This window comes from Hylobates moloch, unplaced genomic scaffold, assembly GCF_009828535.3.
Source record: "Hylobates moloch isolate HMO894 unplaced genomic scaffold, HMol_V3 SCAFFOLD_9, whole genome shotgun sequence".
In the NCBI taxonomy this organism is placed as follows: Eukaryota; Metazoa; Chordata; class Mammalia; order Primates; family Hylobatidae; genus Hylobates; species Hylobates moloch.
This window is the reverse complement of record NW_026652284.1, coordinates 19,121,514-19,146,471: the sequence shown is the minus strand read 5'-3', so window position 1 is coordinate 19,146,471 and position 24,958 is coordinate 19,121,514. Positions and strand designations below refer to the sequence as shown.

The window sequence follows — 24,958 nt, the reverse complement described above, 5'->3', positions numbered from 1 at the left end:
CCCCTCCCCTCTCCTGCACCTTCTCTGGTCACATGTTCTCTCATCGGTTCCTAGTCATGCCCCAATGCCCTCTCCCCCTATTAGGAAGGGACATCCTCTCAAAATTCAAAACCTCTTATCACCTTTAATCCAGCCATCCCCCCAAAATCCACCTCACTCATTGCCCTAGTTGCTGATTCCATATACCAGGCTCCTGCTCCTCCTCTGCTCCCAACAGGCATCAATCCTGTAGTTTGGGATACTTTCACCCCTTTGTTAGCACTATGCACCCCATACAAATCTCCCTCAAAAATCCACATCACTTTCCCAGCCAACCCCAATATCCTCTCCCCACCTCTAGTCTGAGGGGATTACAACCAGTTATCTCCGATCTCCTCAGGAAGGGGTTCCTTAGACCAACCCACTTGCCATTCAACACCCCCATTCTTGCAGTAAAAAAATCCAATGGCACATTCCGCCTCGTTCAGGACCTCAGGCTCATTAATGAAGCCATTAAACCCATTCACCACCTAGTCCCCAACCCCTATACTCTCTTGTCCTCAATTCCTCCAAGCGCCACACACTTCTCAGTGGTCGATCTCAAGGATGCTTTCTTCACCATTCCTCTCTCCCCCCAATCACAAGATCTCTTTGCTTTTACCTGGACTGACCCAGACACCAAACAGTCACAACAACTGACATGGACTGTTCTTCCCTAAGGGTTCAGAGATAGCCCTCACATTTTTGGCCAAACCCTAGCTTCAGACCTAAAAACACTGAGACTTCCCCAATCTGTCCTCCTGCAATATGTAGATGATCTCCTTTTGTGCAGTCCTTCTCTAGCCGTCTCCCAGGCCGACACTACTTCCCTTCTCAATTTCCTCGCAGACAAAGGCTACCGAGTATCCCCTCAAAAGGTCTAACTCTCATTAACACAAGTCACCTATCTAGGAGTCCTTCTCTCCCATAACTCAAAGGCCATCACCCTAGACCGAAAGTGCTTCATTAGGGGTCTTCCCGTCCCTAAAACAAAACAAGAAGTACTCTCATTCTTAGGACTTGCCAGATATTTTAGAACCTGGATCCCCAATTATTCCCTATTAGCAAAGCCTCTTTATGACCTCTCCCGAGGAGCTCTGTCTGAGCCTTTAGACGCCACAGTAAAACGGCCCTTCCTACTACTTCAGCAGGCCCTCATAAAAGCTCCAGCTCTACATCTCCCAGACCTACAAAAACTATTATATATGTACATGAACACAATGGCTTAGCCCTAGGAGTCTTGGGTCAAATGCAAGGTCCCACTTTTGCTGCAGTCGCATACTTGTCCAAATAGCTCGACCCCACCGTACGGGGATGGGCCCCTTGCCTTTGAGCCCTGGCAGCAGCTTATTTACTCCTTCTGGAGTCAAAGAAGCTCACATTTGGGGCATCTGTCGTTATCACGTCCCCTCATCAACTTAAAGACCTCCTCACATACAAAAGTCTCCAAACCCTCCCTCCTTGCCGTATACTCTCCCTCTTAGTCTCCTTCTTACACGATCCTACTGTATCCTTCCAGACATGCGCACCCCTCAATCCCGCCACCCTCTTACCACCTAACCTCCCAAAGCACACCCTCTTTTCATACCTCCACTCTATCTTCCATACAAGCCCCCAATCATTAAAAACATTTCTAAGCTCCTTCTTCACCCTCGATTCTTCAGATCTACAGTTCCTCCAACAGCTCACAACTACCTGCTCCATTTGTCAACGTACAAACCCACAAACCCCACTAAGGCCAGGACCTTTCCCAACTCATCAATCCAGAGGACATATTCCGGGAAGTGATTGGCAACTAGATTTCACTCATATGCCCCCCGTAAAAAAAACTTAGCTATCTCTTAGTTCTCGTAGATACCTTTTCCGGGTGGGTTGAAGCATTCCCGACCACGAACAAAAGAGCCAGCACAGTTGCCTCTATCCTTTTATCAGAAATTATCCCAAGATTCGGAATCCCAACCTCTCTCCAAACTGACAATGGCCCTGAATTCACTTCCCACATTTCACAAGACATAACAACTACACTTAATATCCCCTGGCACTTCCATATCCCATATCACCCCCAGTCCTCAGGGAAAGTTGAACGAACCAATCGCACACTCAAATAGACCCTTACCAAACTCTCCTTAGAATTACATCTAGACTGGGTTAAGCTATTGCCTACAGCTTTGTTCTGACTCCGAGTTCTGCCAAAAAAGCCTTCCCTTATGTCCCCTTTTGAAATCATGTATGGTCACCCGGCACTCCCACCTGGCATTGAGCCCACTTCAAAAATAGTCCCAGCAGGCATCAGCCACCCCCTCCTGTCCTTCATCCGTTGTGAGCTATGGAAAAGGCAAGACTGCCTCCTTCCCGATGCCACCAACCCACAACCTCCATTTCCCCTCAAGCCAGGAGAATGGGTTTTCTATTCCCTACCAAGCCACACACAAGTAGCCCCACTAACCCCAAAGTGGAAAGGGCCCCTCCAAATTGTGCTTTGCACCCCTACTGCCGCTAAGCTCCAAGAATCACCAGGGCGTCTAACTCCTTGGCTTCACATTTCTAGGTTGAAACCAGCCACGAACCCAGATCAAACAAGAAGTCTAGCCACCTCCTCACATTCCACAAAATACATTTGCACACCCATATCTCACAGCCCTCTCAAACTCCGCATTTCCAAAGTGCCATCCCTTCCGCCCATTCCAGAAGCCTAAAGTCCCACCACCATGCATGTTCCTCCCTCTGGGACACTCTTAAACCCCCTCTCATGGCTTGGCTTCTTTCCTTCCTAGGCCCACTACTGGGGGCCCTAGCGTTCTGTGCTCTACACCCTTGCCTTACTGGGTTCAATATCTAACCAAACGTTTAACCAGTTTTTCCTTAGAAACTACCAACTTCTAGCAACGTGTGAAGATACAACTGGCTCTAGAGAAAACCTCACAGAGTGCTGACACCCCGTCCATCAACAGCTCGCCTTCACAAGTTGCCTCTACAAGGGTATGTCTGCTTAAAGCCTCCTACAACCCACACCCTAAATTAAACTGTCATTTTATTTTCCTACAGCTCCATAGCCCACCCCCAGGCTGTTAAAGATGGACACTAACCAGTTCCATCAGTTCCTAACCAATCTCCACACTGACAGCTGGCTCATCGATGATCTAGGGTGGCTCACTGCACTCAACGACCTCTACCTACAAGGAACATTTCAAGATTTCACACCCCAAGAAATTTTATCCCTACTGCTCGGAATCATACTCCTACTATACCCCAACCCTCCCAAGCCAAACTCCCTTCCACTTTCCCCCTCACAACGCCCCTTCTCAGCAGGAAGCAGCCAGATAGACGACGACGCCCACTTTCCATTTTAAACCAATAAAAAGGGAGGAATGTTGGATAAATCAAAGACGCCATCTTAGGCATCGCTTCCGGGTTCTTCCCCCTCCACTTGGCGCCCCCTAAACCCGCCAAGCACAGCCCGCCAAATAAGCACCCAGTCAAAAGGAAATACCTCCTGCTAGCTCCGAGGTCCTGCCCTCCGACCAATCACCAATCACCACATCACCCTAAAGGACATAAATACTCAGCCCCAGCAGCGCTCTCTCTCTCTCTCTCTCTCTCTCTCTCCCCTTCTCTTCATCTTCTCGCACGCTGAGCCTCCAATAAAGATCTCTTGGCTGCCACCGGTGTCGTCTCTGACTAGCCTGTCGCCCTTCACTTCCTAACATCTCCTCAAAGGATACAAGAAAGTTGCTAGTAGACCAAGGAGTGGGAATCACTGAAATGGAAAATCTAGAATGACAGTGCTGGGGAAGAGAAAACTAGAACAGCTCGGTTGAAGAGAACCTTAACTGCATGTTGACGTTGCTTTATTTAGGCAACACTTCCTAAAAATCATGTATAAAGTTAGACATGAAATCTCTTCCCCAATGTTGATACCTGCCCACAAAATGTTCTTACCTTCAGAGTACAAGAATCATTCTTAAAGCCGAATATTCCGTTCAAGGCACATACGTCATCTGCACTTGTAAATTTGCATTTAATATTTCACAATTCCTGTAAGAGAGGCTAGTCAGAAGGGAAACCCTCAAGTTTAAATCCCCACACTTACTGCTCATTAGTCACTTTCGCTATGTGAGATTAATTCAGTAGCTGGTCCAGAACGCACAGCTTGGGAACGCAGAGGCCCAGGCCTCATACAGACGTTTCCCACTCCCGTAACTGAACGTGCTGACCCATGTTGATGTCTGCCTTCGTCCAGTTGGCAAATGCAGACGTGCTACGCTGCCTCCTTCAAAAGAGTTCCTCATGTTAGGGGCAAAGGCCACAGCCAAACTCTGCCACTGACAGCCAGTGCCTTGGCCTGGATCCTCTATGTGGATGCAGGCCTACCCCTCCTCCATCCAGCCTCATCTACTAGACCAGCTTGGCCATTCACTTTTCAGATGTCTGTGAGCACAGGATTGCAGACTGTGAACTCTGACTCATGTTCTTCCATTTGCCAACCAAGCCCGAGGCCTTTTCTGGCTAACCAGCCCTCTCTGCGCTGTCTTGTCTCCTGACTCCCACCCTCACCATTCACAGACCATCACGACACAGAGGATGCCAAGTTCTTTTAGTAATTCACCAGCTCCATGCAGGGACATCACAGGGCTGCCCTCCAGGAGCAGAGGAGCAGGGCTGCCTGGCAGAGTGTTTCACACTCCAGGTTAGCCAGAAAGAGCATCTTCATTTTTGTTTCCACACAACACTTCTCTGTGAGCCTGTTGGCCAACAAAGTGGCGGCCGATTGTTGGAGGAGCCAGCCAACCATCTTGTCTAACTTCAGATTCTTCAGGGCTAGAATATGTTCACCCCAGAGGCTTAGATGAAGCACATTTGCAGCTACTCGGGCAGATGGTCTCTGCAACAGGAAGGGAAGCTGAAGCTAGAACATCTGTTAACACGGTCTCAACCCAAAGCCTGCTTTGTTAGTGAGGGTCTTCCCTTCTTTGGTCCCAACCCAGTTCTTCCTCTACCCTATCTCCTACTGATGCCCTTCACTCAGGTGACAAATACTGCCTGCCCCCTACCCGTGCTTCAAGCTTTTCCACGTGTACACCTCTGCATGGGGCAGCATGCATTGTTGAAATAGCCTTACCTCCCAGTGGAAAAGCCCAGTGCCTCTTGTGCACAGCTATCTGGTCCCTTGTACCAGGTAAGTAGTCTCCTATCATTTCATAACTGGTTGCAGCTGTTATTCAACCTTCACTGCGCACCAAGATAGCAGACCACATACAGAGAGCAGTGAACGGAGTGGCAGAACAGTGCTGGGATGCAGGTATGGCTCAGCTGTTTGCACTAAGCCTGCCCCTGAGCCAGCTGCCACTCCAATTATGGCTTCAGATAGGTCTGCCTTTGCATTCCCTTATATTAATTTCACAATGTCCAGATCTGCTCTCAGGAGATGTTTTCCATCTCTCCCTGATCAGTTCTCAGCTGTTTCCATGAGCTACATCTCCATTAAACATTTCTCAAAAATGCATCCTTTTCTCTCTGAATAGTTTTTTTTTTTTTTTTTTTTTGAGACAGAGTCTTGCACTGTCACCTAGGCTGGAGTGCAGTGGTGCGATCGTGGCTCACTGCAACCTCTGTCTCCCAGATTCAAACAATTCTCCTGCTTCAGCCTCCCAAGTAGCTGGAATTACAGGCATGCGCCACGACACCCAGCTAATTTTTGTATTTTTAGCACAGACGAGGTTTTACCATGTTGGCCAGGCTGGTCTGGAACTCCTGGTCCCAAGTGATCCGCCCGCCTTGGCCTCCCAAAGTGCTGGGATTATAGGTGTGAGCCACTGTGTCTGGCCTCTGAACAACTTTTGAAGCAACTTTTTAAAAAAGCCATAGGAGTTGAACTGCTAGGATTCTGACTATGATGTGGTGGCTAGCGCTCCTACTACTATGTTAAAATCTGTTTTTTGTTCTCCTATAACTAGCCTTTACCTTCCTAACACAGAGGATCTATCACTGTGGCTCTGGCCCAAACCTGATCTTCACTCTGGAATGAGAACAGAGGTTTCTATCCACACCGTCCCTTTGAAGCCAGGGACAGCCTCACCTTGCTGGCCTCTCGCTGGAGCAGTGCCCTCACCAGCTGTCTCACGTCTGGAGGCACCAACTTGGGCAGTGTAGGTAGCTGAGCCTCTTGGTAGCTGCGGCTTTCAAGGTGGGCCTTGTCCTGGCCGTAGAAGGGATTGACAAGCCCGAAGATTTCATAGGCGATGGCTCCCACTGCCCAGGCATCAGCCTTGCTGTAGTCAATCACTGCCCTGGGGCCAGGACGGGCCGTGGACACCTGCTCAGAAGCAGTGGGTGAGACATCACGCTGCCCGCTTATCTAACCTTTTCATGTCCTGCATGTCACCTGATTCATAGGCTAATCTGAACTCTGTCCCAAGGAACCCAGAGCTTGAGTGAGCTGTGGCTCAGACCCAGAAGGGGTCTGCTTAGACCGCCTGGTTTAGGTGACAGGACTCGCATTGCCCTGGAACATGAGGGAAAGCCGGAGGAAAGCAAAGTGGCAGGGAAGGAACTTGTGCCAAATTATGGGTCAGAAAAGATGGAGGTGTTGGGTGATCACAAGGCATCAAGTCTCCTTCTGCACTCAGTGGACGCGTGGGGGAAGGGCTGCCTGTGGTGCATGACACGCTTGGGACTCACCTCTGGGGCCATCAGGCAGCCGTTTCCGCCCCGATCCACGTACCAGCTGCTGAAGGGCAACTGCAGGCCGATGCTCTCATCAGCCAGGCAGCAGCCAAAATCTGCGATCACCAGCCAGGGGCAGCCATCTGGGAAGAAGCAAGCAAAGTGACCAATTCTCCTCCCCTCCTTCCCTATGAGAGGCCCTCCTATGTCCCTACTAAAGCCACCAGCAAGACATGGCTGACAGGGGCTAATGGCTCAGTGTTGGCCCAGGAGGCCAGGAAGGCCTGAGAGCTGATCAGAAGGGCCTGCTGTGTGAACACGGAAATGCCTCCAGTACCGGCTGCAAAATCCCCAGGCAAAGGACTGTGTGGCTCAATTTAAATCATGTTCTAGTAATTGGAGCTGTCCCCAAGACCAAAGGAGCTAGAGCTTGCTTCAAATGATCTCCAAGGGCCCTTATACCCCAGGAGTCTTTGATTTGAATTTGAAACCCCAAATCCAAACCTAAGAACCAGGTGCATTAAGAATCAGTTATTGCCGGGTGCGGTGGCCTGTAATGCCAGCACTTTGGGAGGCTGAGGCAGGTAGATCACCTGAGGTCAGGAGTTCAAGACCAGCCTGGCCAACATGGTGAAACCCCCGTCTCTACTAAAAATAAAAAAAAATACAAAAAAAACTACCCAGGTGTGGTGGTGTGTGCCTGTAATCCCAGCTACTTGGGAGGCTGAGACAGGAGAATCACTTGAACCTGGGAGGTAAAGGCCGCAGTGAGCCGAGATCATGCCACTGCACTCCAGCCAGTGCAACACAGTGAAACTCCGTCTCAGAAAAAAAAAAAAAAGAATTAGTTATTTGTAAAAGGGTCCACACAAAATTCCTTTAAAAAGCCAGTTCCTGGCTGGGCGTGGTGGCTTAACGCCTGTAATCCCAGAATTTTGGGAGGCCGAGGCAGGCGGATCACGAGGTCAGGAGTTCGAGATCAGCCCGACCAACATGGTGAAACCCCGTCTCTACTAGAAATACAAAAATTAGGGCCGGGCGCGGTGGCTCACGCCTGTAATCCCAGCACTTTGGGAGGCCGAGGTGGGCGGATCACGAGGTCAGGAGATCGAGATCATCCTGGCGAATACAGTGAAACCCCATCTCTACTAAAAATACCAAAAAAAAAAAAAAAAATAGCCGGGCATGGTGGCGGGCGCCTGTAGTCCTAGCTACTTGGGAGACTGAGGCAGGAGAATGGCATGGACCCCGGAGGCGGAGCTTGCAGTGAGCTGAGAGATCGTGCCACTGCACTCCAGCCTGGGCCACAGAGCAAGACTCCGTCTCAAAAAAAAAAAAAAAAAAATTAGCCGGGTGTGGTGGCACGTGCCCGTAATCCCAGTTACTCAGGAGGCTGAGACGGAAGAATCACTTGAACCCGATAGGTGGGGGTTGCAGTGAGCCGAGATTGTGCCACTGCACTCCAGCCTGGGCAACAGAGTGAGACTCCGTCTCAAAAGAAAAAAAAAAAAAAAAGCCAGCTCCCAGCTGGGTGTGGTGGCTCATACCTGTAATCCCAACACTTTGGAGGCTGAGGTGGGTGGATCACTTGAGGCCAGGAGTTTGAGACCAGCCTGGCCAACAGTGAAACCCCATCTCTACGAAAAATAATAATCCCAGCACTTTGAGAAGCCGAAGCAGGCGGATCACTAGGTCAGGAGATCGAGACCATCCTGGCTAACACAGTGAAACCCCGTCTCTACTCAAAATACAAAAAAATTAGCCGGGCGTGGTGGCGGGTGCCTGCAGTCCCAGCTACTTGGGAGGCTGAGGCAGGAGAATGGCGTGAACCTGGGAGGTGGAGCTTGCAGTGAGCCGAGATCACGCCACTTACTGATCTCCGAAAGAGATCAGCAGGAGAATAGCGTGAACCTGGGAGGTGGAGCTTGCAGTGAGCCGAGATCACGCCACTGTACTCCAGCCTGGGTGACAGAGCAAGACTCAGTCTCAAAAAAAAAAAAAAAAAAAAATTCAAAAATTAGGTAGGCATGGTGGCACATGCCTGTAATCCTAGCTACTTGGGAGGCCGAGGCACAAGAATCGCTTGAACCTGGGAGGCAGAGGTTGCAGTGAGCTGAGATGGTGCCACTGCATTCCAGCCTGGGCAACAAAGCAAGACTCTGTCTCAATCAATCAATCAATCAATCAATCAATAAATAAATATTAAATAAAAGCCAGTTCCTCTAGTCAATTATTTTAAATCTTCTAGTTCAAAAATTTATCAAATGTATGAATCTCCTTACAATTTTCCTAGGCAAGTGGCCATTCAGCTTCTACTTGAATGCTTCCAGTGGTAGGAAACTCATTTCCAGAGGCAATTGGGCTTAACATTTGCACAGCTTTCATTGTTTGAAAATTTTATTTATTTATTTTGAGATGGACTCTCGCTCTGTTGCCAGGCTGGAATGCAGTGGCACAATCTCGGCTCACTACAACCTCCGCCTCCCAGGTTCAAGCGATTCTCCTGCCTCAGCCTCCTGAGTAGCTGGGACTACAGGCGCGTGCCACCACGCCCAGCTAATTTTTGTATCTTTAGTAGAGATGGGGTTTCACCATGTTGGCCAGGATGGTCTCGATCTCTTGACCTCATGATCTGCCTGCTTCGGCCTCTCAAAATGCTGGGATTACAGGCATGAGCCACCATGCCCAGCCGAAAATTATTTTTTATAATGAGCTAAAGTCTACTTCTCTTTTATTATTTTTTTTTGAGACAGGATCTCACTCTGCTGCCCAGGCTGGAGTACAGTGGCACATTCATAGCTCACTGCAGACTCTTAACTCCTAGGCTCAAGTGATCCTCCGACCTCAGCCTCCCAAGTAGCTGGGGCTACAGGTGCATGCCACCATGCCTGGCTAACTTTTTTTCCAGCTAATTTAAAACATATACTTTTTTTTTATAGAGAAGGGATCTCTACAAGGCTGGTCTCAAACTGCTGGCCTCAAGCAATCCTCCCACCCTAGCCTCCCAAAGTGTTGGGATTACAGGTGTGAGCCACTGTGCCGGGCCTCTTTATTTATCTAGGAAAACTTGCAGCACTGAGGTCCTTGTTCTTTAAGTGGGCAATAGAAAGGAACTTGGGAAGTGCTGTCTCTCTGCAAAGAGAGAACAAAAACCCCCGTTCTGAGGGAGAGATTGCTAACCTCTCGTGTACAGAGCTAAATGAAGACATGACTTGGAACACAAAACCAGAGAGGACCTGAAGAGTCGGTCCTAAATGCTCCTGACCCACCCTCTAGTGCCCCTGAAGAGCTCTGATGGTGCAGCAGGTTCCTACCTGGGTCCAGCTCCACAAGGATGTTGTCAGATTTCAGGTCTCTGTGCGCGATGCCCTGTTGAACCAGATGGTCCACGCCTTCCAGCAGCTGCAGCATCATCATGGTGGCGAGGCGGGGGCTGGGTGTGTTCACACGAAGGTACTGGCGCAGGGTGCAGGGATAGCTGGTGGAGAGGGGACAGGGCCTCTGGCTACCACACATCGACAACTCCCAATACCTTTTTTTTTGAGATGGAGTCTCACTCTGTCACCAGGCTGGAGTGCAGTGGCATGATCTCAGCTCACTGCAACCTCCACCTTCTAGGTTCAAGCAATTCTCCTACCTCAGCCTCCCGAGTAGCTGGGATTACAGGTGCCCGCCACCACACCAGGCTAATTTTTGTATGTTTAGTAGAGACAGGGTTTCATCATATTGGCCAGGCTGGTCTCAAACTCCTGACCTCAAGTGATCTACCCACCTCGGCCTTCCAAAGTGCTGGGATTACAGGCGTGAGCCACCATGCCCGGCCTCCTAATACCTTAATCACTGTTAGGGTTAGGCCGTTCCTCGTCCCCTTCCAGGAGCATTTTGATTCCCATTTTTCCCCAGCATCCTTTCTGTTCCCTCCCACTCACCATCCTCAAATTAGGAAGTAAGAGCTGGGGCTCCCTATATTCAAAGTAACGGTGCAGATAATTATTTCCTTAAAATAAAACACCCACTATAGCAAAGTTAGGGGATACAGAGGATGAGGAAGAAGTGTTTTTATGTTAAAAACAGACAAGTCCAGCCCCAGAAAAGGTTAACAGTCAAATGGACCAAAAGGACTACGTGACAAGTATGTTCTGGAGGAAGATGAGAGTTTGTTTCTATGAAAAATCATCCCACAGGGAAAATGCTCCCCAGGGCAGATATGCTCCCTTTGCATGGCTTTCTTCTCTGGAAGGGTGATGTTCTCTGAAACCCCCTGGTCAAGGTGCACGTGGAAGGCAGGGACCAGCTCCCTTTGGGAGAGGTAGCAGTTCCAGGGCCCTGCCGCGCCGCTGCCACTTACTTCTTCATAACGAGGAACAGCGTCCGGCCGTGGCCCAGGCCTTCAGGGTGGAAGCGTGGGGGCAGCACATCAGGGTAGTCGACCAGGGCCCCTGGCAGCAGCGGCACGGAAGAGGTGAAGGCGCGGAGAACCCGGATAATGTTGGGGTGAGGGGCTAGTTGCTTGGGACCTCTCTTGGATTTTCTAGTCAGCCAAGTGAGACAAACATATGAGGCCAGCATCAGATACAACACCTGGAAAGACAATAACCTAAGGCCACACCAACACTGGCACTGACATTCATTATTCACTTACTATCAAATGTTTATCACAGATTTGCTATGTGCCAGGTACTGTACACGGTATTGGAGAACACATCTGATGACTCCCCTACCCATCCTTCAATCCATTTGTCCATCCGTCTGTCCATCCGTCCACCCATCCATCCTATCCATCCCATGTGGCTGAACACAGGTGGAGACACTCTGGAATCAGACTGCCTGGGTTTGTATTCCAGGTCTGCCACTGTAAGTCCTTGGCTGAGTTACAGTAGACCCAACCTTATCCACAGTTTTGCTTTCTGCAATTTCAGTTATCCACAGTTTGAGAACAGGTGAGTACAAGAAGATATTTAGAGAGAGGAGAAAGAGAGAGGCCACATTCACATAACTTTTATTACAGTATATTGTCATAATTATTCTATTTTATTATCTTTAATTTTTTACTGTGCCTAACTTATAAATTAAACTTTACCATAGGTATGTGTGTATAGGAAAAAACACAGTATATATAGGGTTTGTTACTATCTGTGGCTTCAGGCATCCACTGGGGGTCTATCTTGGAATGTGTCCCCTCTGTCTTTATCTTCTCTGGGCTCAATCTCCAGGGTGCAAGGGGAATGTGGTGTTAACATGCTGCATAATGTTGTCAAAGTGTGGAAGGCACCTAGAATCGTGTCTAGCACAGAGGAAGCTCTCAGCTGATATTAGCTGTACTATTATTCATTCAACCAATACACATTTTCTGCATGCCAAGTACCAGACATCATGCTGGAATGCTGTGGAACTATGGCACAGAACAAGACAGAGTCCCTGTCCTCATGGATTTGCAATCTATCACGGGAGAGAGATATTCATCAATGAGTAATCATGTGAGCTCCCTAGAGCAAGGACTGTGCCTGAATTTTCTCCATTATTCCAAGTCTAGTACAATAGTTGGCATGGAATATGGGTGTAATAAATCTTTGTTGAATGAGTGAATAGATCCAGATGCAGTTAGTAGTGGTAGTGTCATGTGCCTGCCCTGGCTGCTCCTTCTCCTGTGGGGAGCGCCCCCCAACCCCCAAACCACAGCCCTGCTGAGGCACAGTGGCTGGATTTTGGATGGGGTGGCTCTGCCAGCTGTGTGCCAGCCCTGCCCTTCAGCCAAAGCTGACTGGCCCAAGGGGTCACCTGGCCCAAGGGGTCACCTGCCCCAAGGGCAGTGAACCTACAGTGACACTCGAGACCCAGATGGTTGGACGAAGGGAAGGGAGGGAAGTAGTAGATTCTCTTTTTGAGAGTGAGAGTGAAGAAATCTGCCAGTCTGCAGTGGAGAGGAAGCCACGAGACTTCACTGGGGCCATGAGGAGCCAGAGGTGAGCAGGCCAAAGGGAAGCAGGAACAGGAGATGTGAGGAAAAAACAGTATGCGGACAGTGGAACCATGTCCCCATGAGTTCAAGAAATCAGTAACTGATGGAAATTCCTGCGGCTCACTCCTGTAATCCCAGCACTTTGGGAGGCTGAGGCAGGCGATTGCTTGAGCCCAGGAGTTCGAGGCCAGCCTGGGCAACATGGAGAAACCCTGTCTCTACAAAAATTAGCTGGGCATGGTGGCATGTGCCTGCAAACCCAGCTACTTGGGAGGCTGAGGTGGGAGGATCACTTGAGCCCAGGGAGGTTGAGGCCGCAGTGAGCCAAGATCACGCCACTGCCCTCCAGCCTGGGCAACAGAGTAAGACCCTGTCTCAGAAAAATGAAAGAAAATTTGAGTTTGCAGAAACCACTTTCTGAAAGGCTGAAACTCCCTCTGCTTATGAGATAAAAGAACTGGCTGAAATTGGCTGGAACCAACAAGGCCAACTGCAGCTTGCACAGAACAAGTTTGCTGATGTCACAGCCTGAATTGCCACTGCACGTTTCACACTCACTCCTCCCAAATCTGCACAGGGGACCCATGAGTTGGCATGAAGAGATAACTGCGCATGTCCAAGGACTGTCCAGACTTCTCCTTTCCTTCCACCAATCACCTGCTAATCTTAGAATCCACCCCTTAAACCTCCTCTAATAAAATTACCACCTTAAAGCTAGCACAGGGAGACAGGGTTGAATTCTACTCCTGTCTCCATGTGAGTCGACTCACAATAGAAGGCTTGGCTTTTCTCAAAAATCCAGTATCATTGCTTCTAGCACATCAGGCTAGAGCCCCCTTTGCTGCATAACAATGGTGGAGGGAAGTGAATGGGGCAGAGCTTAAACCGTGCTAGGGAGAGAGCAGGGCACCGGCTTCTCCCAGTGCTGCGTGGTCCCCAGGCTGTGTGGCTGCAGTCCACGTGTGCCCACGCGCTGCTCCTGCTCTTGAGTCAACCTGAGTGGCCCCTGTTCTATGCAATCAAAGGAGCCAGAGCATCGTTTCCACCCTCGGGCCCCTGGGCAAGTCATGATCACAGCCCCAGGCTGTCAGGGCCCCAGCAGGTGTCATGGGAGCTCAGGGGCAGAGGGGTATGGCTGTACTGGGGAGATACATGGTGGGGTTGGGGGTGTCTGAACTGAGACCTGAAATGTGGAAGGAGGGCAGCCCAGGTGTAGCCAGCTGTACGCTCAGGAGATGGTCAGAGGAGCCTGGCACATTTGGGGAAGGAGCTATGAAGCCGGAGTGGTGGAGTGTAGGGTGCTGATGAGAAGGGTGAGAGATAAGGTGGGAGATGCAGTGAGATGAGCAGGTTAAGCGCCTTGAATCTCCGGGCCCCAGGAGAGTAGAGGCTAGGAGGAAATGAACCCAGGGTGCTCTTGGGAAAGCTTCTCCCGAGGTGCACCAGAAGTTGAGGTAATGTACCTGCTGCCACATCCATCCGGTCATTCAACAGGTATTTACTGAGGGTATGCAGTAAACAAAGAGTGTTTACAGTACAGCTGGAGCAAAAAGGAACCAACAGAAAAAGATGTGTTATTTGAGGCCAGACGGTGAGAACTGTTAAAGGAACAAAGTCCCCGAAGAGGGACAGGGACTATGTCAGATGGGAGGTCTCAGCAGCAGACATCATGGTGCTCCAGCAGCAGGACAGCACCACGTCGGCCGGCTGCCACTCACGCCACAAAAGGAGGCATCGAGGATCATGTTAGCCCCAAAGCAGCTGACATTCAGGCGTCCATTTTCTCCACAAAGGCCTCAGGAGAAGCAGCAGCCACTTGAGCAGCTACCTCTACCAGCCTGCAGGGACTCCCAGTCACACTGGAAACCTCCAAACCATGGAAGGGGTTTTCCATGTCCACTCCCTTAATTTCATACTTTTGCCTCCCTGCTTCTGACAGAACGAAGACCTATAAACCAGCCCTCCAGTAAATCACCAAAAATGCAGCAGACCCACCTCTTCTTGGTGGGTCTACAAATGAGAGATAGGGTCTCACTCCAGGATCGCCCAGGCTAGAGTGCAGTGGCATGGTCTTGGCTCACTGCAGCCTCAACCTCCCTGGACTCAAATGATCCTCCCGCCTCAGCCTCCTGAGTAGCTGGGACTACAGGCATTTGCCACAACGCCCGGCTAAAATTTATTTTTTGTAGAGGCGGGGTTTCACCATGTTGCCCAGGTTGCTCTTGAACTCCTGGGCTCAAGTGATCAGACTCCCAAAGTGCTGGGATTACAGGCATGAGCCAGGCTGCAAATATTAAGGCGGACACAGTATCTCCTCTGTGGTGAGGCTGGTGGTGGACATGGGCTTTTCTGAGCTGAAAGCGTAGCTGCTGTTCACTTGCTCTTCCCTCTGCTGGGAATGCCACTTCCCTACTCCTCTGCCCAAGTAATGCCAATTCATCCTTCACAAGGTGGCACAAACTGTCCCTTTGAGAAGGCTTTCTGAGCAGCCCCTCCTCTGCAGCACACGCCTCCCCGGGGCTCCCTCAGCCCAAGCATACTTGATTCTAGCACTTACACCCTGGGCTCTCTGCTGCCACACTGAGACCTCTGGGCCAACAGACCATTTTTTGTTTTTTTTTAAATCTCTTAGCACCATCAGTGCACATAACTATTAGTGAAATGAGTGTTCCCTCTGGTGGGGACAGAGTTCAATTTATTCCGATAAGTGGCGCTCTACCCTCCTCTTAGGAGGAATCTGAGAACCCTGATCAATCATGCAACACTGTGAACTGGACATTTTTTGGGTGGCCTCCTCTCCCCTGCTCCAATGTGAATTACGCATGTGCATCATCATTTGGGGTCAGATTACCCGCAATCTTTCCCAGGTGAAATTATCCACTAACTGAAAATCCATCACCAACATTAAGCCTTTATTATCTACTGTCATATCAGACACTGTACTAGGTGCTGAGGACACAAGTGATGGATGAAGTTGCTCTCAAAGAAGTCCTAGACAGTCTGGCAGGCAGAGGGCACTTACCTGTAAGTGACTGCTCCATACTCCCCAGCCAAGGCCACTCGGCTCGCTGGGACCAGCTCCTGGCTCATTGTGTTCAAGATGGCTTCGCTGGAGGAACCTGCCTGGAACACCCACAAGGAACCCAGAGTTACATAGGCCGGAGCAAAACGGTAAGTTCCTTGTAAGCCCTACCTGTAACCTGGAGCAGGGCAGCTACTGCCTAGAATTGGCTCTGACCTTCGAGATAAGATGACCTCTCTTAAGTGGCAGGCTGAGACTAGTTACTCCTGGGAGGCAGACAGAGGTACCATCCATGCCAACTCAGAGGATTCTTCACACTCCTCAAACTCTTGCAGCCTAGGTGCCAGGGCTGGAGGAGATGCCAAGGTGATCAGGGTATGGGGTGCTGCTTCCTGCCATCGGGGCCTCTGGTCCCCACCAGTTCGAAATTGACCACTGGATCACTAACTCATTCTGCAGGCTCCCTTCAGCAGCCAGGCCAGAGCCTGACATGCTCCACCCTGGGTGAAGTTGTACTGAATCACAGAACAGCCTCCCTCCATCCCCCACAATAAACAGACAAAAACCAAAGAGTGGGGAAAGCACCTTATTGTCCTCATTGTATTGGGAAGGGCTCTCAGGACATATGAAACCTGTATCAAGAAGATCTGGTAAGAATCAACAATCTTGTAGCTGCTGTGAATGCAACAGCTGTCATGTCCCAACCAGTGCATGTTTTGATGCTAAGACTGGATGTTTCACAGGCAAAGGATTTGGCTACTTGTTAGCTATTAACCCAGCTTGGAGTGCAACAGTCTAATAACCTTCATTCCCCAAATCAGAACAAGAAACTGCATCCTCTAGGGCCCACCATGAACGGTTGTGGCCACTTCCCACTGCGGCCTTGAATGGATGGGCCCAGGGATGGGCAGGAGACAGAGCATTGGGTCTTAATACATTTTTAAAACCCACCTAGCAATGGCAAGGTAAATAAATTAAGTGGCCAGAAATTGTTTTCGTGGGGGAAAAATACTCTTCAATTTCCCAAAGCCTTGAGTCCTTCCAAGAGTTGAGAGCAGGGAGTTGACAGGCAAGCCTCTGAGCTGAAGGTGGGCTTGCAGAGTGAGCTTAGAGGAAAGAGATCAAGTTCCCCCTCTCCAGTGAGGCAGGTTGCAGGAAGGAGGCGATGGTGAACTAACCAATCAGGGTAGAAATCAGTGGTTTAGGCACTTGTTACTCAAAGTGTGGTTGACAGAGCAGTGGCATTGGTATCACGTGGGAGCTTATTGGGAAGGCAGAATCTCAGGCCCCGCCCCTGACCTGCTCAATCAGAATCTACCTTTGGGTTTTTTTTGTTTGTTTGTTTTTTGTTTTGAGACAGGGTCTCACTCTGTTACCCAGGCTGGAGTGCAGTGCCACAATCTTGGATCACTGCAGCCTCTGCCTCTTGTGCTCAAGTGATCCTCCCACTTCAGCCACCAGCCACCCAAGTAGCTAAGACTACATACAGGTGCAAGCTGTCACACCCGGCTAATTTTTGTATATTTCATAGAGATGGGGTTTCATCATGTTGCCCAGGCTGGTCTCGAACTCCTGAGCTCAAGTGATTGGCCTCCCAAAGTGCTGGGTTTACAGGCATGGTCCACCATGCCTGGCCAAAATCTACCTTTGAACCTGATCTCTGGGTGATCTGTGGGTAGAATACAATTTGAAACATTCTGGTTTAGACTTCTGTGTAACAGGGGGAGGTAGCCTGACTATACAGGCACCTTTCCTGTGGATAATCTGTCTTTTCCTACCTACTTCCTGGAAAAAATCCTCACCAGGCCCACTAAGATGGGCATTTTGAGAACATCTCCTTTAAAGATGAAAGGCCTGGTGCTTACCGAGATGTTCCACATCATCTTGATGGCCAAGGGGAAGGCAGGGGCCCCTGGAGCTCGCTCCTGCTCTTCTCCTGGTGCACTGGTACCTGGGCCTCTCCCTGGAAGCAACCCGGTGCTCTTTGTCACCTCCAGGTTCTGGGGCAATGTAGGCATGGTGGCTTCATACACAGCGGCACTGCAGCCCTTGCCAATGGACTGCCCTATCAGATACTCCTCCAGCCGAAAGCCCTCCCAGCGTCTTGTGTCCAACAGGTCAGGCCCCGGCTTGCTTTTCTGGGTAAAAATTGCCTGTGAGGAAAAAAGAATGCACCGTGAACCAGGGAGCCTAGGAAGACCCAAGAAAAGGGAAATAGGGGAGGCAGAGAGAGGTGCAGCAAGGCGTGGTCCGCATCGGCCAGATCAATAAACCAGAAAAACACAACCCAACCAGGTTCTACTGCTCAGCCTGGGTCCAGGCCATCTTCTTTCTCATTATTCAGAATGATTTTTCTCAAACTCTATTGCTTCACTGTGATCACAATACTCAATGATCTGAGAGGTCAGAAACCCCGCGTCCCGTAGCCGGTGTGCCTCTCCTTGCTGCCTTCACTCTCCAGCAGAGTTCTGGAGGTGTCTGATTATGGAGACAGCTCGCTCTGCAAAGACCTTGGCTGATGGCTCCTGGGCAACTAGCAGGAGTGTGTGATCTACAGTGATCTCAGAGGGTCTCTCAGGCAAGTAGGTGACATCAGGCGCATCCCCAGAGCAGAGGGATTCAGTCTTGTCTTTCTGTCTCTGCCTCTTAGGGCTCCGATGGGGCTACTCTGTCCAGAAAGGTAGCAAGAGTACAAGAGTTCAGACAGAAATGGATGGAGGTACAGGTGCTGGGGGCAGTGCTGCACTGGGAAAGAGGCCATGTGACAAAAATCTGGGTCTTCCCCTGCTTCAGGCAGCGGTGACGTCACTCTTCCAGTCACCCAGGCTCCACTTTCCCTCTCAAATGGTCTGATCTGCTGAGCTCTTCCTTTCCAAGGTTAGTCACCCCTGGGTGCCAGGCACAGCTCTGCATATGCCCCTTGGCCATAGCCTACCAGGCACCATCTCTAGACTACCTCACTCTCAGTGCCATGCCTTCCCTGCTCTGAGCCACATCAAAATACATTGCTTTCATGTGTCACTCGGCTGTCCACCAGACTGCCCAGGAGGTTATCTGTGTTCTGGCTGCTGCCAGGCTGGTCTGCATGCTGCCTGCACTCATCCTTTGGACACCTCTCTCTGAAAGCTGCTCACAGCATCCTGCCAGCCCGTTTCTAGTATCGCTCTGTCTGGCTCATCCCTGCTCAGCCATCAAGCCCAACTCAAGCTCCTCCTTCCTCTGTGACCAGCCCTGATGACCCAGCCCATGGCACTTTTCTTCTAGAGGGCTCCTAAAGCATCTGGTATCTGTAAGCAACTTAACTACTTTTTAAAAAAATGAAAGTCCAGGCCGGGCGTGGTGGCTCATGCCTGTAATCCCAGCACTTTGGGAGGCCAAGGCAGGCGGATCATGAAGTCAGGAGTTCAAGACCAGTCTGGCCAACATAGTGAAACCCCGTCTCTACTAAAAAATACAAAAAATTAGCTGGGTGTGGTGGTGTGCACGTGTAATCCCAGCTACTCAGGAGGCTGAGGCAGGAGAATTGCGTGAATCTGGGAGGCGGAGGTTGCAGTGAGCCGAGATCGTGCCATTGCACTCCAGCCTGGGCAACAGTGTGAGACTCTGTATCAAAAAAAAAAAAAAAAGGAAGTCCATCTTCCCTTATAAACTTCATGGAGCAGAAGCAATGTGTGTGTGTATATATATAAAACATACTATATACTATTATATAGAATATATATATTATAGTATACATAACATATATATATACATATATTGTATATACACATTATATATATATTTTTATAATATAAATACAAATTTTTAGAGCTTGCTACTAGCACACTCCTGTTAGTTACCCAGGCTGGGGTGTAGTGGTGCAACTATAGCTCCCTGCAGCCTCAAACTCCTGGGCTCAAGCAACCCTCCCACCTCAGCCTCCTAAGTAGCTGGGACTATTGGCATGTGCCACCATACCTAGCTAATTTTTTAATATTTTGTGGGAACAAGGTCTCACTATGTTGTCCCAGCTGGTCTTCAACTCCTGGGCTCAAGAGATTCTCTCACCTTGGCCTCCCAAAGCACTAGGATTACAGGCATGAGTCACCACGCCTGGCTTCAGAATTTTTGATTTTTTTAATGTATTCTTTATTTTTTTTGAGATGGAGTCTCACTCTGTCCCCCAGGCTGGAGTGCAGTGCCGCGATCTTGGCTCACTGCAAGCTCTGCCTCCCGGGTTCATGCCATTCTCCTGCCTCAGCCTCCCGAGTAGCTGGGACTACAGGCACCCGCTACCATGCCCGGCTAATTTTTTTGTATTTTTAGTAGAGACGGGGTTTCACCGTGTTAGCTAGGATGGTCTCGATATCATGACCTCATGATCCACCCGCCTCGGCCTCCCAAAGTGCTGGGATTACAGGCTTGAGCCACTGCGCCTGGCCCAGAATTTTTTACATGGGAAATTAATTCCAGCAAAAGTAGCCAGTGAAAACAATTTTTTCCCCCCGAGTCGGAGTCTCGCTCTGTCACCCAGGCTGCAGGGCAGTGGCGTGATCTCGGCTCACTGCAACCTCCGCCTCCGGGTTCAAGGAATTCTCCTGCCTCAGTCTCCCAAGTAGCTGGGATTACAGGAGCCCACCACTGCGCCCGGGTAATTTTTGTATTTTTAGTAGAGACAGGGTTTCACCACGTTGGCCAGGCTGGTCTCGAACTCCTGACCTCGTGATCCGCCCGCCTCAGCCTCCCAAAGTGCTGGGATTACAGGCATGAGCCACACTGCCCGGCCAAAAAAAATTTTTTTAATGTGAAATTAATTGATAACTAATAACATTTTCAGGCATAGGAGGGTGAAGTGTGCGAAGAGGGTGTGTGAATGGTAAGTTTAGGTGGATCAAGCTCCTCAGTTAAAAAAGCCTCTTTAGTTTTAAGCAGGATTAGATAAATTTCCCATCCTTAGCTTCTGCCAGTTAAGCTGTGGCAAAAGACAAGGTCAGGGGCTGGGGACTAGGCCAGATGTCACCTGTCAACCCAAACTGGCCAGAGCTCAAACATGAGACAGTGGTGATGAGCAATAAGAACTGGGATGGAAACCAGGAAACCGAGGAGCCACTGCTGGGCCCTAACAGCTGTGTCCTTGGGCAAGTCACTCCCTCTTCCACCACCTCAGCCCTAATCTGTAAAATGCAGGGGCTATGCTAATTTAGTGAGTGGTTCTACACCCCCAGGAAGAAGAGTGACCTCCCTGGAAGAAGATGGAATTCTGCCAGCGGCCAGGCTTCAAACCGGAACTGCATCCCTGGCTCCTCCCTGGCTCTCCAGCCTGCCCGCCTACTCTGCGGCTTTTAGACTTTGCCAATCTCCATAGGGAGCCAGGTCCTCAAAATAAACCTGCCTCTAAATAGACACATCCTATTGGTTCCATTCGGAGAACCCTAATACAGACTTTGGCTGGGCAAAAACAGAAGTCTTGTGCTATTTTAAGTATTAAAAAAGCCTAAGAACCCTTGTGTATCCAGTCAGCAGGGATAACTCTACACAGGTAACTAAAGTGTTAGGTCTGTTTTTCTCGCCGTTCATCGTTTTTACTGTGGTTTCAGCTCTGTCACTACTAATCCTTTGGTTAAACCGCGGAGGCAGCCTGGCTCAGTGGTTAAGGGCACTGCCTTTTATTAGCTGTGTGAATTCGAGCAAGTCCCTTCACCTGAGGACTTTCCTTCTCCATAAATTAGGGACGACAACTACCTCAAACGGATAGGAATGCTATGATTTAGTTGTCAGTACATTTTAGAAAATTCACACAAAGCCTTTTGCTGTGCTGCGACAGGAGCTGTAATCGGCAACAGGTCTTCATCTGAGGAAGGGAAACATTAAAACAAATGGGAGGTGCTGGCTTTATTTATAGCAGCCGATCAGTAATGGTGAAATAGATGAGCTTTAATAAGCCTCGCCCCGCCCCACTCCGGCCGAAGCCTCGGCTCTCGAACGGCCCAGCACCCCGCCTCCACACCTAGCCCCGCCCCCGCCCAGCTGAGGACCCGCCCCCGCGCTTAGCTCAGTCCTCCGCTCACCTGGATCTCCTGACAGACCCCGCTCACCTGGATCTCCTGACAGGCCGAGACCGCCCGCCGGCTCTCCGCCTGCTTCTCCTCGATGAGGCCCAGCCCTAGCCCGAAGGCCAGAAAGACTGCCCGGCCGCAAGGGCCCGCGCAGCCCCAGGCCCGCACCACGAACTGCCGCTGCAACCGCGCCGCCAGCCCGGCCACCGACTGGCGGAAGAAGCGGAGACGGTTGGGGAGCCCGAGCCCGACCCTGCGAGGCTCCGCGCCCGGTCCTGCGGCCCAGCCCGGACGCTCCCCGCGGACACAGCCCGCCGCCGGGCCCGGCCGTCCCAAGCCGTAGGTCCGGCCTGGCTTGCCCGTGAAGCGCAGCAGCAGCGCTCGACCCAGCTGCAGGCCGCGGCCCAGCGCCTGTCGCACCGCCATGGTGGCACCGCGGCCCTGTGCTCCCGCCGCCGCCGCCGCCGCCGCTGCCCCCACCACCGGCGTCCCCCGCCAGTCACAACAAACTTCGGGGCGGCGCTTCTGCGCAGGCGCAAGCGCAGGCGCAGGCGCAGGCGCTGGTGGGCGGGGCCGGCCCCCGCGGCAGTTCACCTACTCGGCGCGCGGGGCGCTATGCTGGCACTGGCGCTTCTAGCAGTGACTTTCCCTTTGCACTTCGGACCCACGTGGAGGGCTTGCCGGTACAGGCAGGTCCTGAATGTGAACATCACTGGTCCTGGGCAAAATCGAGAAGTCGAGAAGGGAAACATATTTTTTGCCAACCACGGTGCCAGACCCTTTACGTCTTTTAATTTATTTAACAGCTCCACCAACAAGATAAAAATGCCGTTTTTATAGATGAGAAAACCGAGGCATAGTAAGGGGCAGCATTCAAGGTCTTGTGCAGGTACCTAGCAGAGCTGAGCTACAGTTCACGTTGTCCTAACTGTTGAATGCTTGCCCTCCTCAATGCCGTTAGGCTGCTGTATGTGTCCAGAGTCTCAGGGGTTTTGAAGACCCCAAGAGAAATCTCACCCAAAAGACACAATTTATGAATGAGTGTGCTGAGGTCCCAAGATAGCAGCTTGCCCAAAGCCACACTGTTTGTTTAATGGCATATGCCTGCTCACCACAAAACACACACACACACACACACACACACGCACGCACACGCACATTACTGAAACAGTTTGCTGTCCCCCTGGCCAGGGGTCCACCTCATAGCCAAGTAAGCCCAGAGGACAGAACTCTTTAGACAAAGAATCCCTTCTTCAGCAACAGCTCCTATCTACATGACCTTTGACTTCATATTTAAGGAGAAAGGGATTTATGGACAGAAGCCATAGTTTCTGGCTTCAGCGGCAGGGAGACAAGATGGTGGATCCCCACACCATTACCCCCAAGACCCAGGGCCTATATGCTATAGGAAAGGAATGTGAAGGACATTTGAAGTCAGTCCCCCAGGGAAAGGCAAGAATGCTGTGTGAATCTGCCTAAGGGCAGGATTTATGGTAAGTACAGGCTTTGACACAAAGAACAATATATAAACTGGAAATCTTAGAGGCCTTCCCTAAAAGCTGGTTAATCAGAAGTCAACTTGGTTGGCGGGGTGTGGTAGCTCACAGCCTGTAATCCCAGCATTTTGGGAGACTGAGGCAGGTGCATCACTTGAGGCCAGAAGTTCATGACCAGCCTGGCCAACATGGCAAAACACCGTCTCTACTAGAAATACAAAAACTAGCTGGGCGTGGTGGCACACGCCTGTAATCCCAGCTACTCAGGTGGCTAAGGCAGGAGAATCGCTTGAACCCAGGAGGTGGAAGTTGTAGTGAGCAAAGATCACACCACTGCACTCCATCCTGGGCGACAGAGTGAGACTCTGTCTCAAAACAAAACCCAAAAACCAACAAAACATATCAACTTGGTGGATTAGCATCCAAGATGGGGTTGCTGTAGCTTGCACTGTGTGTGTGTGTGTGTGTGTGTGTGTGTGTGTGTGTGTGTGCTGGTCTCTCATAATCTTCCTTAAGGGAGGAATTTTATGGTTCTTGTGATATCCAATCACATTTATTTGGGAGAGGCATAGATGAATTTCCCATTTGTATAGAGGCACATGAATATCAGATATTTTCTTTAATTTTTTGGATCAACCTCAGGGAATTTTTAATTATAATTTTGAATGCTCCACTGAAGTTGTAATTTGAAGAATAAGGGAAAGAAAGTTGGAGAAATCTCACACTCCAGTAACCACAGGCTCACTCATGGAAACTTAGTTGGGGCACAGATGAGTGGATTTAAAGTTTAAATCCACTCGTCTGAAGCCAGGTTTGCAGTGGTTCACTCCAGCACTTGGGGAGGCTGAGGCAGGAGGATTGCTTGAGGCCAGGAGTTCAAGACCAGCCTGGGCAACATAGGGAGACCCCGTCACTACAGATAATAATAATTTAAAAGACCCCAGCGAGGCATGGTGGCAAGTGCCTGAGGTCCCAGCTACTTGGGAGTCTGAGGCAGGAGGATTGCTTGAGTCCAGGAGGTTGAGGCTGCAGTGGGCTGTGATTGTGCCACTCCACTCTCCACTCCAGCCTGGGTGACAGAGTGAGACTCTGTCTTAAAAATAAAATAAAATAAATCTACTCATCTGCTGTGTCTCATTACTGTAAACCAAAGATAAGGTTCTAAGCTCCCCAACTGACTAAATGGACCCCCTCTGGGCCAAAGAAAACCTAAAAATTTCAGGCCATGACAGGAGGGGAGGTTGGACACGCCTCCTTATACCCCCTCCCTTTTGGAGTTTAGCCACAACTGACCAGCATTAATATTCAATAGTGCACATAAGACTGACCATAAGATACCAAATTCCAACCTGACGCTGGTATCGTAGCTGTCCATTGGGTTCCCCTTGTTCATTGCCTAGACAGAGCTGATTCATCAAGACAGGGGAATTGCAATAGAGAATGGGTTTAATTAATGCAGAGCCACCTGTATGGGAAACCAGAGTTTTATTATTACTCAAATCAGTCTCCCTGAAAACTCAAGGATGGTGGTTTTATGGATAATTTGGTGAGTAGGGGGTCAGAAAGCGGGGAGTGCTGATTGGTTGGGTCAGAGATGGAGTCATAGGGAGTTGACTCCATCCTCTTGTGCTGAGTCAGCACAAAAACCTTGGCTTCTGCAACCCCCCTTATCTTAACTCAAGCGTTCCTTTCTACTGAGTTCAATTCTTCAGACAAAGCTTAACTCTTTCAACCAATTGCCAGTCAGAAAATCTTAGACTCCACC

At 50.2% G+C, this 24,958-nt stretch overlaps 1 protein-coding gene across 1 annotated transcript; it reads right to left on the bottom strand.

Moving 5' to 3' along the window:
* Positions 1-3,504: 3,504 nt before the first annotated feature.
* PINK1 (PTEN induced kinase 1) lies at positions 3,505-22,172 on the bottom strand. Its single transcript, XM_032759163.2, has 8 exons — positions 21,737-22,172; positions 17,528-17,815; positions 15,663-15,763; positions 11,030-11,212; positions 9,996-10,159; positions 6,697-6,824; positions 6,095-6,331; positions 3,505-4,900 (listed from the first exon to the last, which is right to left on the bottom strand). The coding sequence occupies exons 1-8, from the start codon at positions 22,121-22,123 to the stop codon at positions 4,643-4,645; spliced, it is 1,746 nt and encodes a 581-aa protein (XP_032615054.1). The 5' UTR covers positions 22,124-22,172; the 3' UTR covers positions 3,505-4,642.
* Between the last annotated feature and the right edge of the window lie 2,786 nt (positions 22,173-24,958).

What these genes read in the sequence shown, in the direction of transcription:
- PINK1 (XM_032759163.2), bottom strand. Translation starts at nt 22,123, where the DNA reads ATGGCGGTGCGACAGGCGCTGGGCCGCGGCCTGCAGCTGGGTCGAGCG. An exon ending in CTGTTCCTCGTTATGAAGAA is followed by an intron (nt 10,160 to 11,029) that starts GTAAGTGGCAGC and finishes CCTCTCCACCAG; the next exon opens with CTATCCCTGCACCCTGCGCC. An exon ending in TCCAGCGAGAGGCCAGCAAG is followed by an intron (nt 4,901 to 6,094) that starts GTGAGGCTGTCC and finishes TTCCTGTTGCAG; the next exon opens with AGACCATCTGCCCGAGTAGC.